The 12,350-nt window shown below is 36.7% G+C and overlaps 2 protein-coding genes across 2 annotated transcripts; one reads left to right on the forward strand and one right to left on the reverse strand.

Annotated features, from left to right (window-relative positions):
* Window positions 1-2,401: 2,401 nt before the first annotated feature.
* LOC104097258 (non-specific lipid transfer protein GPI-anchored 14-like) lies at window positions 2,402-4,004 on the forward strand. Its single transcript, XM_009603806.4, has 2 exons — window positions 2,402-2,830; window positions 3,617-4,004. Exons 1-2 carry the CDS (start codon window positions 2,509-2,511, stop codon window positions 3,847-3,849), a joined length of 555 nt encoding a protein of 184 aa, XP_009602101.3. The 5' UTR covers window positions 2,402-2,508; the 3' UTR covers window positions 3,850-4,004.
* Window positions 4,005-5,808: 1,804 nt separating this feature from the next.
* LOC104097259 (E3 ubiquitin-protein ligase WAV3-like) lies at window positions 5,809-9,820 on the reverse strand. Its single transcript, XM_009603807.4, has 2 exons — window positions 9,440-9,820; window positions 5,809-8,144 (listed from the first exon to the last, which is right to left on the reverse strand). Exons 1-2 carry the CDS (start codon window positions 9,671-9,673, stop codon window positions 6,204-6,206), a joined length of 2,175 nt encoding a protein of 724 aa, XP_009602102.1. The 5' UTR covers window positions 9,674-9,820; the 3' UTR covers window positions 5,809-6,203.
* Window positions 9,821-12,350: the final 2,530 nt, after the last annotated feature.

Consider the following 12,350-nt stretch of genomic DNA (forward strand, 5'->3'; position numbering starts at 1 on the left):
ATTTCTAGACGTTATTTAAAGAAAATTTTATATAAAGTCTTAGAAGTATATAAAAATTATATATTTATATGTCGGTTTGGTTCAGATTTTTTTACTTAATACCAAACCAAATCTAACCAAACCTAATTGAGGGTTTTAATGAAGAATTTTCATAAACCACTATAATATAGAACATAATAGCTATAATTTGTCTAATTACCATTCGTAGCTAATGTTCAATTGTTATTAACTTGTATCGTTTGTATTCAAATGCGCAACGAATACAACCCATGTCTACTGTATTTGTTCGCCAAACGAATGCATTCGTACAACGAATACAATATGTATCAACTGTAATCAAGACGAAATATAAGGGTGTATACAAAGGATACAATTTGTATCACCTGTATATAGGGATATATACAAAGGATATAACCTGTATCGACTCTATTTGGTCGTGTAACGAATACAACTAAGGCGAATACAGAAATACAAAAAAATAAAATGTTCTTGTTGAGATTCGAAGTCAAGACATACGCTAGCTAAGCAGACGCTCTAACCAAGTGAGCTATAAGAGCTTGTTGCTATATTGTTTCAGTTCAAAACAATTAATTTCTTATTTTATTGATTTGCTATAAAATTCAAATATAGCTACGAATGGTAAATTTGCTGAAAGTATAGCTACGAATGATAAATACAGTGTAATGCTTGATGTGACGTATAATTTTTTCTTTTTCAGTCGATTTAGTTTGACTTTTCGATTTGATGAAATTTTTCGATTCGATTTGAATATCCCGCCTACAAAATATTCCATGTCTCTTACCTTCGTTCTTATAATGGGGGTAGACTTGCAGTGCGCAGTGCAAAATCATTAAATAACAATAAATAATAGAGTATCACTGTTTTTGATTTTCAACGAGGGTGAGAACACTTGATCAATGAATGGCAAACCATCGTCGTTTGGTTAGAAAAAAAATTATCCCGAAATTAGTTATTTCACTTTTTTATGGAATAAAAAAATATTATAATTGCGAAATAACTAATCTCAAAATTAATTATATCTTAATTTTTTTTCTAACCAAATATGAAATAAGCTCTTTTTAAATTTAATCTCGAGAGTAATTCTTCGTGGGAAGGAGCAGAAGAGATAAATTAACCCTGAGGATTAATTGGAGGTTATGGTGAATTCTTGGGAATCCAAAAACCAGACATTTACGCTTAAATTTGTCATTTCTTGGAAAGCGCAATTACATTTCTCCAAGCGTGTATCATAAATTTTGTTATCTCTTACTGTCTCAGGCTATAAATACAGCTCAGCCCTTCTCAAAATTTGAAAAGTTCTCAGTCTAATTTGGTGTAATTATGGCTACTCACACGAATTACTTTATATTGATAAACCTAAACCCTAAATTTAATTGATTTTTTTAGCTTTTAACATATATTAAAGAATTTATCTTTTAGCGCTAATTAATAATAAAATTAACCAAATTAACCTTAATTGGTTGATTGAAAATATAACAAATACTCCTAGGTTTTTTTTACTTCAATGGTAACTTTAGAAAAAAAAAGTTAATTCCTTTTTGATATTTGAAAAATCAAATATTATGAACCACAAAAAAGACCAAAAAATCAATTAAAGTGAACTGGAGGGAGCAATAGTATTTGTTAAAATCTAGCCTCTCTCTTTTTTTTATTTTGTACTAGTCCTTGGGCACGCGTTGCGCGTCTATCCCAAATAATTAGTACATAACTGAAAAAATTGTATCGTTTTGTACATGGATGGTAAAATGCTTTGAATCATGATTGCATTTATAAGAAAAGAATTGCATTTAGAAATCATAACAATTTGAATATTTAAGCTAAAAAAAATAGAAGGAGAAGATAATTAAAATGTAAGAAATGTAAATGTTAGCTCAAAAAAATTATTATACACATCGGAAGTTAAAGAGTTTATCTTTGTAAAGTGAAGTATTTAGATAAATGTACCTTAATAAATTCTTTGATAATCCCAAGTTAAATTTAATGTTACAAAACTAACTTTTATTATTAATATTGAAGGTATTATTAATATAACTTTTAAGGGCATAAAAGTCTAATAAAATTGTAGTGTTATTTTGGTCTTTCAAATTCAACATTTATTCTTCATGCTTATAGTATAGTATGATATGATATACACTGTTAGCGTAAAGAATTTTCAAGTTATCTAAGGTTTAATTACTAGAGGTTATTAATTATTGTAGGTCAACCTAATCTATGGATAATCGGTGTCCAAATCTTAAAACCAGTTTATTTTCATGCATTAGCATGGAACGTCCTCCTTCTTAGAAACTACACTCATTCACTTATATTACATGTGGCCTAAGGTGGGGAGCAAGAATTAAATACCTTGTCTTAGAGTAACTGTATATAAACCACCAGGTTGTAACCAAAAGAATACACTACACATAGAGAATAGCATACAAGCAATACTATACTCTTACACTAAAAGAACACAAAGCAAAGAGTTGAAAGAAAGTTGACATTGAGAAGATGAAGAAGTTATCAATGGTCTGCATGTTAGTTGTGACATTAGCAGTAGCAGCAATGGCTACTATAGAAGACGACGAAAAAGACTGCGCAGACCAACTCACAACTCTAGCAGCATGCATTCCATATGTGAGTGGCACAGCAAAGAAGCCTACTGCTGAATGTTGTGAGGATACTCAGAAAGTTAGAGCTGCTAAGCCTAAATGCCTTTGTGTTCTTATCAAAGAGAGCACTGATCCCTCTTTAGGCCTCCCTATCAATACTACTTTGGCTCTTCAAATGCCCTCTGCTTGTAATATTGATGCCAAAGTCTCTGATTGCCCATGTAACTAATCCTTCTTATTTCACTAGCCTATTACTCACTGTCCCATTTTTTGTGTCATAATGAAGAAGCCTTGGGGTAACTGGTAAAGTTGCTTTCATGTAACTAGGAGGTCATGGGTTCGAGCCGTGAAAACAGCCTCTTGCATCAATGCAGCGTATGACTTCATACGATAGACCCTTGTGGTCCGGCCCTTCCCCAGACCCCGCGTATAGCAGGAGTTTAATGCACTGGGTTCCCCCTTTTTTTACTATCATTTTTAGTCGGTTCCAAATGATCGATACCTTTTTTATATTTAGAAATAGTTTAATTTTAAACTTCCTATTTTACTCTTAATGACATACAATTTTATAGCCAAAAGAATATTTATTTATGGTATGTTTTAAACCACAAGTATAAAAAAGTTCTTTTTTTTTAAAACTCCTTAAATATTGCCACATAAATTGGAATTGAGAGAGTAATTCTTGTGTAACGTCTGAATGCTAAGAAAAGGAAAATTGTTGGGAAGTTAACTCCCTGAACTTTCTGGGGTGTTTGTAAAAAGCATGAAGTTTGTGTGATACTAGTTGTGTGAGGCCTAAATTTTGTGGTCCCGGAATTTTGTGGACCAAAATGTGTAAGATAAAAAGAGGCCTCACACAACTAATGTCAGTTGTACGAGGATAAAATCACTCCTCCAAAGACTTTCTTGCAACAGCCCTTAACCTTTCATTTTCCATTCAAAAAGAGAAATGTAAGAGTCTTTTAAAGAATATTGTTTAACTTGAATGGCTAATTATTTGTGTGCAGCAATACTGAAGCTCCCAGCAGATTCACCAGATGCAAAGATCTTTAAAATAGCTGATGCAGATTCCACTTCTACTTCATCTGGAACCTCAACTCCAGCTTCCTCTTCTAGTTCAGCAGGTTCAGACGCCAAGAATTCTAGTACTACAACTACAGGCACCAGTGGGGTTGCAGAGCAAAGCGTCAGCATAATGTTGACTATGGCACTGACATCAATTGCACTGATCTTCATTTAGAATTTGACCATTGGCAAAAGGCTAACTTATGGCGACTTACTGGAACGGATCATTAGCTCTATAATTAGTTTGGTTTCTTGTTTTGCAATTTTACTTTGGCTACTGCTTAATTTTTATCGAATTGAAGTATTATAATAAAGTCGGTTTCAGGAGCATCAGTGAGCATTTGGGGTTCATGCCTTGAAATTTCAACAAAGTTCTCTAGTTTCTCTCCTCTTTTATGGATTTTTAATAGCTTCTTCTCCTTGGAAAATTACCCGCAATTCAACCTTGTTACCAGCGCAAACTCCCTCGGCCCAAAACAAGAGGGAACTCCCTCCTCTATGAACCACATCTCACGCTTCTTCCCGTACTTTCTAACCAGTTGCGATGCACGTTTAACAAAGCGGTGTCATGCGACACTGCCTCATCGGAAAATTTTACTAAATAGTTATTAGCATTGTGAGGAGGTGGATAAGTAGGAAAAAATAACACCACTTGACACAGATTGTCTCTTGGTGCTTCAGTTATGTACATGATTTTGCTCTAAGAAGTCAAGTTCGAACCTCAACTAGCATGTATTTTTTTGCAACTATTTGAGAGAGTTGTCTGTGGTTAAAAATTTTGATGAAGTAGAATGGAACTCAGGACCTTTTGACTCAACGAAACCAATAGACTAAAGCTATTTCTAGTTTAGAAATATAATAATTAAATTTATTTATTCGCATTTCTTGCTTACGCCCGCTGTTTCTAACTTAACGAAGAAGAAGTGAATGAACCATTTGTCCACTGAATGTAAATCAGTATTTTGACAGTTTTACAAAGTTGCCAAAACAACTACTAATTTTAAACTCTGTTATAAGGTCTAGCTGCTTCAAAATATTTTTGAATTTCCTCACTATCACCATCATTTTCCCTTGCTACTTCTTCATCAACAACAATTTCATCTCCCTCATCATCAGCATCATTTTCTTCTTTTATCGGTGTATAATAATCTTTTTTCGTTTATTACTAAACTCAGACACACACAAAAACTGTCTATTTCTTCGTCATCTAATCTCGACCTTTATTATTCGTTAAATGTCCATTGCTCTTGCCTACCGATATACTGTTTCTGAAACTATTTTCATCTCCAATTTCATCCCGTTTACTTTTATTTTTCGTTCTTGTCATGACTGTTATGCACAATGGACATAAAAAGTGTGCAAATAAGAAAGAAAAATAATACTAATGCATAAATGTACACTGAACAACAAAAAATCAGAAAAATGAAAAAATTAGGGCTCCACACTTGTATATCACTTCAAGTGTAAAATCGCTGCTTTCTAGGAAAATGGAAGAAGTGAAACTTCCAACAAATTACTTCTAGTCACTGCTTATCGTGATTATGATGTTGAATTTCATTCCAAACTTAAATGATCTTGAAGAACCAGAATATTTCTGTTGAGAAAGAGAATAGCTGTTTAGGGTCTGTTTGGTTTGGAGCCAAAATTAGACCCTATTTATTATGTTTAAGTTTGCCCCAGAAGTTTTTTAAAAATTCAAAACGGCCCCCGACCAAACTTGAACCCCCCGGTTAGCATTTTCTTGGGCAAAAAATAAATAATAAATAAATAGGGATTCAAAATCCGAAATAAAGTCTTATGGGCTCTCCAAACAAAATCTTCCTACTTTGTCCAGTAGCTTTTCACTTTTCTGTGTTTTTTTACTTCCTCACAGATGTAGCTTATCTTCTACAATGGAGAAAAAAATTCAAAATAAAAGTTACCCTTTTCCACCACCCGAACTAAAGCAAGACATAAAAGCATGAAAAGACCTTTTCATGTTTATTCTTTGACCCCAGACAAGATGAACAATTTAATTCTTGAAGTCAATCAGTGCTGATTCCACTTTCATTTTTCAACTGCCTTTCGCAAAACTGCAAAAGCTTCTTGATTGAAACTTAAAAGCAAAGGCAAGAAGAGGGAATAATCAAGAAAGTCGAAGAAAAGAATCATTTTGCATGATTTTTTATACATAAATGACAGTTCTCCAAGAAAATCCCACGGTTACAAACTTATAACCAGAGATATATGCCATCTCACCTTATATACATCACCCCCAACAAAATGAAGTCAAAAAACAGCAAAAACAAGGGAGGACCAAAATGAAGTCACAAGAACCTAACTAGTGTGCCCTTACATCCCATTTCCCAAAACTATATTGCACATTTCACCAAGTTTATTCCTTTACAAGCATAGACATCAATATGCGGATATTCAAAAACTTCTCATCCTTCCTTTTACTCCACTCCACTCCAAAGGCTATTAGTAATAGAAAGAGGAAGGACTTAAAGAGCAGCAGAAGTGACATCTTCGGCTTTGGTTATGTAACTGTTACCTAGGCTTTGGTTGTGATGCAAATGACCACAATGGCCGAACATGTCTTTGAGCTGAAGGGCTTCCCAGTAACGTAGCCTGTGAGCGAGTTACCATATCGACCATGGAAGGGGTTTGATAGGCTTGGATAAGACTTGAACCATCTGTAGAGTCACCTCGTGTTGTTGCTCTCTGCCACGAGTGTGAGCTCAGCCCTGACAAGACGTATGCCCTTCCTGATGCTTCATATACATGTCTGCTTGCCATCCTTTCCTGCATCTCCTTGAGCTCCGCATCAAGTGCCACACAAAGCCGATCATGAGATTTAGCAGACTCTGACTCTGACAACAGCTTTCTGCAGTTTTCTAGGATGGAAGTTGCACCAACTAGGTCTCCTTTCTCGGCAGCTGCTCGCGCTTGTTCCATTGCCTCAGCTGCTCGGAGCCTGTTCTGCTGCCTGTCCACTTCAATCAAAATACTCTCTTGTCCAGCCTTTTCAGGTCTCTTTATCCTAAGATCTTCACTTCTGACTGAAACCTTTTCTTTTGTGAAAGGATCCATATATACACACTTAACCTTTAACAATGATGTTTCTGCACATGAAGATTCAGTAGGGATATTGATTGAAACCAGAAAATCCCTCTCTTCATCAGCATATAAATTTCCAACGTCAATTGTTCCCATGCGTCGATCAGACATTAAGCGGTTCGGATAGCTTCCTGCTTTTAAAGAGCTAAGGTAGACACCCGGGTGAAGACACTCAATACTTACCTGAAGCTCGTTGACTACAACACTGAGAAGGCCTCCAATGCATTGAGCAAAAGCGTCCTGTATGACACCTTCTGTCTCAATAAAAGAAAACGTTCCTCCTGAAATCTCCGATATCGAATGCATTGATGAAGCATCATGATCGGCACCAAACCCAAAGGCATGTACCGGTATTTTAAACCCTGAACTATTTCCACCATGAATGGACAAAGGCAGAAGCAACTTGTAGTTAGGTTGCTGCCGGCTACTACCAGAAGTACTACTGACTGTATATGTATCTTGACCATCAGACAACAGAATTATACTAGCAACTGAGTTCTTTTCCCTACTATCTTCCATTATCTTGGCACCCTTTCTCAAGCCTTCAGCAATATTTGTCCCTCCATTTGCAACCAGGGAGTTTACTGCTTGCAGTGCTTGCTGCCGTCCTGTTTCAGACATCCGACGAAGAGGGAAGAGACGACGAGCTGTCGAAGAGAAGGCAATTACTGCCAGCCTATCATTGGGACCGAGATTCTGTATCACAAAACCCATAGCCCGTTTTAGTAGTGCAAGTTTAGTGCCAGCCATACTTCCACTTATGTCAAGAACGGTGACAAGGTCAACAGGAGCACGAGGCGTTTGGGAAACCTGGGACAAATTTACCTGGTTTCCACTTGGATCTTGTACTGAAACTGAACCAGGAGCCTTCAGCTGGACTAACACAGTGAAGTTATCTGAAGCACTAGACCTTGAGATTGCCAGAACCTCAGGGTAATTTTCAATCTTCACTTTCCTGTTGCCACAACCATTTATCAAACTCTTATCTGAAGCACTTTCCTCAGTAGAGTTGAGTTGATTACCCAAAGATTCATCATCATCAAAGACGGCTGGCTCGGGAAACTGAAATAATGGGGAAATATGCCGATTGGCAGTTGGGCGGGTTGTTGGTAAACGACGTATTACAGTCATTAGTGCATTATTTTGGGGCCAGTCGACAGGATTGACTCTAGCCCTCCCAATGGGAGGATCAAGGCTGGGACACTGCAGAGGAATTTCTTTCCATTTGGCCCTACAAACTGGGCAAACTTGATTTCCATGTTTTACATTTGAAGCAATACACTGGAAGTGAAATGAATGTGAACATTCAGCAGTGAATATAGCATGCCCGTCTCCTCTCTTCATTGAAGCCAAACATATCGAGCAAGTTTTCTGAAAGTAGAAACGAACTGGTCAGGTGATTAAAAGAATAATAAACCAATTTAATTGAAATACAATGCAAGCGAGAAAAAGTTCCATCTAAACAAATGAATTTAAGCCAAGTAGATGGACCACATCAGTCAAATACCAGTACTGAAAAGAATGACAGCTGAAGAAAGGGAACTTTTGTTTTCTTCTGCAGTCTATAAATTCACCAAAAATAGGTAATCTCACGGCTAAGTCAATGATCCAAATAGAATATAGAGGAAAGAAACAGAAGATTTAGCAGAAAAAGATAAATCAAACGGTTTTCAATTGGAAAGATCAAATTGCGCAATAAAAAATAAATATGTACCAGGCATAATTTGTGATCAAGATAAAGATGGAAGAGTAAGTAAATAAAACAAACATCGAAACTCAAAGAAAATACACGAACAAGAGGTCATGTTGGTGACAAACGCAAAAATACGAATACATGTTTACAAAATAAAGAATTTTCAACAGACGCTGCTGAACAAGTTGCTTTCCTTTCTAAAGTGATGAAAAGAACAAAGTTTAAATCGCCTGAACGAGTAAAGATGACAAGGGTCCTGAAAAGAACTATTATGGCTAGTTACAGAACAAACACTTTGAATTGGTCTACTTTTCTCTACTTGAAAAGTAACAAGAGTTTAAAAAAAATGAGAACTGATTCTGGAGTCAGTAATTTCAAACAATTTGCATAGACATATAGCAACAGCAGAAGCAGAAATTAAACAATAGACTAAACCATTGCAAATTCAAACTTCAATGGAATAATAACAAAATTATCACCAAATAAACTAGAGGGGTAAAAGTTTCGGTGTTTTCCACCCATTTCCTTCCCCTTTTAGTAGTTCCTTTCCCACCAAACACTTCATATATTGATGAAAGACCCAAATTTCCTTTTTTCTTTTTTCTGATGACGGTGGTGTCTAGTCCATCTCGATTCTTCCTCAGGATACCTGCTATCTCCACTAGGGCATGTAACAAGCAACTCTGCCCACCAAAGCTTAGGCAAATAAAAAAAAATCACCTAGTGTTCTCTTTGGCTCTAGTGGAATTTCAACTCGGACTTTATTGACCGTCAGGCCACACCCCGGAATCCTGATACTAAATTTTCTAATTCATGTTTTCCTTACCAAACAAACACTAGTATTAGAAATTTTCTTCATTAAATCCTCCTTTTTCCAAGCTCACAGCTTTCCTCAGCTACAATCACTAATATAGCCATCCAAAATATAAAGAAAACAAAAAAAGGAATTATTTAAAAAAAAAGGAAAACAAACCTTAGAAGATCTACTTAAGCTCTTGGACAACTTCAACCCATGTGACCTTGGAGTCGCCGGAGGAATGTCCCAATCAGCCGTCGCCGGCGACAAAAGGGCGGCGCCGGAGTGCCTTTCTGACTCAGAAACTGTTGAACTGCCACTGTCATCATTATCATCCATTGTTCTTTTGGGAATATAAGCACAAAGGTTCAAACCAAGAGCCAATTTCACTTTCCCCCATTTGCTTACCATTTCGAAAGAAAAAACTGCTAAAACCCCGTATCAGAAATTCAAGAATCAGGTCCTTTTAATATGGGGTTTCACCAAAAGAAACAAAAAAGGTCTCCTTTTCACGCTGCTAAAACAAAAAAGTCCCACTTTACTATTTGCTTACCATTCTTGAAAACAAAAAACTGTTTGTTTTGTTTGTGTTGTTTGGGTGGCCATGAATGTGAAATGGGAAATGAAAGAGTAAAGGAAGGAAGAGGAGTAAATGGAGATTAATAAGGTGACTGCTGAGAGAGGAGTAGGACCACAGAGCTGACCTGTTTGGCTGTTTGTTTATTACTATCTTTTGTAGATTTGTGTGTGGTTGGTCTTTTTGACTTTGGTTTATTGATATTTGTAAAAGGTACTCTAAATGATACCACACCACTAGAGTCTAGTATTGCTTTCCCTTTGTAAAAACTTTGTTGCATCTATTTGCACATACGTTATTTAGGCAAATAATAGTGTGCGTTTTCAAATAGTTTAAATTTTGAGAAAATGAAAGTGTATAGCCCTTCCAAAATAATAGTTAAAATATATATTTATATATATATATATATACAAAAAAATATGCAAATTATATATATTTTTGTGGTTATCTGCCGCCGGCTAAAAGTAATTTTTGCCTAAGTTCGGATTTGATCATTATTTGTTATTAAAAGTATACATGTTTGACTCGTAGAAATGAACTAGACTAGCATATGAGGAGGTGTGTTGAAAATATAATTTAGTAAAATAAAAGTAAACTTGTATACGGATAAAATCGAGCTCGATATTCGATCGAGCTTCCAAAACTCCTTGATTAGGCCAGGGTCGAAATATCTGTGATCAAGTAAAGTCGAGCTCGAAGATCGATCTAACATCCAACACAATCAACCAAGATCGAAACATGGTGATTAAGATCGAACCCAAAGCATTGTCAAAATTAGTCATCGAAACCATCATATTTGCCCTCGAATTTACTGAAGGCGAAACCGGTCATGTTTCTAACGGTCTCGAAGAAAGCTTTGCTAACTCATCTGATAGGGGTCCGTAATTCTCGTCATTAACCAATTATTATGGCAAAAATTACGGAACGACTCAAAAAGGGAACCAACGATTATCAAATCAAAAACTTTTGCCTTTTATAGAATAATAAAATAATACCTTAAAAGGTAAATCTCTCCTAATATAAAAAGGGAACTTGACAATTCATTAAGGACATTGTAACATATACTCATGAGTAATACATTACCGTTATCCTCAAAATTCTTATTTCTTTGTTATCTTTGTGTCAATAAAAGTGCATTCAACACAAAGGTGGCTCCTTTCCTAAGCTGAAATCATCCAATTCATGTGGTTTACAGTTAATTTATCGTTATTTAATTCAATTGCAATCTAATTTATCATTTTGCATTAAATTAATCCACATATCCTTTAAATCACTTATAAATTTAATTGTTATCCGATTTTGAGGGTAAACAGTTTGGCGCCCACCGTGGGGCTAAGGATAATAGTGGTTATTTGATACAGATCTCCATAACGTACACTACATTACGCTTTCTCTTTGAAGTGTCTTTGATTTGTAGCTAAAAATGCCAAACTCTCAATCGACACCCCTACGTATCGACACCGAGTCTGGTCATCAAGGTGAGAATAACAACATGGCGCCGGTAACGAAGGGCCGCCTGCTGATCCCGTTGGAACTTCGACCCTAAATCCAATTGACGTTAATTCACATGTGGCTACCGACGCAAACTTGCCTACCGACCTCGAAAATAGCGTCCGTGGTGGAACCCGATCGGTATCTCGAAACACACAAAATATTGAAGAAGACGGGATCAACCTACAGATGATCTTTGAAATGCTGCAAGCTCAACAGGTGGCGGTAGCTCAGTTACAGAGCCAAAGCCGGGCACCGAGCAGGGTTGAACCCGATCTACCCCGTGAAGCCATCCGCGGAAACGAACCAATCCCGGGAAAAACGAGCGAGAGTGAATCGGGGACTAACCCCGAGATCCTAAAATTTCTCGAAGAATTGACGAAACGGATAGAAACAGGGGAAAAGAAAATCGAAGCCAATGATAAAAATGTGGAAACCTACAATTCCAGGGTCGACCAAATCCCAGGAGCACCTCCGATATTGAGGGGCCTGGATTCCAAGAAATTTATTCAATGGCCTTTTCCCCCAAGCATGGCTCCGAAGTCGATCCCCAAAAAAATTTTGCATGCCCGAAATCCCTAAGTACAACGGAACGACTGACCCAAACGAACATGTGACCTCTTATACATGCATCATCAAAGCAAACGACTTGGAAGATGATGAGATCGAGTTTGTCTTGTTGAAAAAATTCGGAGAGACCTTGTCAAAGGGATCTATGATATGGTACCACAACCTTCTTCCTAATTCTGTTAGCTCATTTTCTATGCTTGCAGATTCCTTCGTAAAAGCACACACTGGTACTATAAAGGTCGAGACCAGGAAGTCAGACCTTTTTAAAGTAAAGTAGAGGGATAACGACATGCTCAGAGAGTTCGTGTCCCATTTTCAAATGGAACGAATGGATTTTCCACCGGTCGCTAACGATTGGGCTATTCAAGCTTTCACTCAGGGACTCAATATTCGAAGCTCGGTGGCTTCATAGTAGCTGAAGCAGAACCTGATAGAATACCCGGCCGTTAC

Source organism: Nicotiana tomentosiformis, chromosome 5 (assembly GCF_000390325.3).
Source record: "Nicotiana tomentosiformis chromosome 5, ASM39032v3, whole genome shotgun sequence".
NCBI lineage: Eukaryota > Viridiplantae > Streptophyta > Magnoliopsida > Solanales > Solanaceae > Nicotiana > Nicotiana tomentosiformis.

Excerpts from the sequence above, each read along its gene's own strand:
- LOC104097258 (XM_009603806.4), top strand. The coding sequence starts at position 2,509 with ATGAAGAAGTTATCAATGGTCTGCATGTTAGTTGTGACATTAGCAGTA. Across the intron at positions 2,831-3,616 it reads CAAAGTCTCTGATTGCCCAT|CAATACTGAAGCTCCCAGCA; the intron begins GTAACTAATCCT and ends ATTTGTGTGCAG.
- LOC104097259 (XM_009603807.4), bottom strand. The coding sequence starts at position 9,673 with ATGGTAAGCAAATGGGGGAAAGTGAAATTGGCTCTTGGTTTGAACCTT. Across the intron at positions 8,145-9,439 it reads GCTTAAGTAGATCTTCTAAG|AAAACTTGCTCGATATGTTT; the intron begins GTTTGTTTTCCT and ends TTCTACTTTCAG.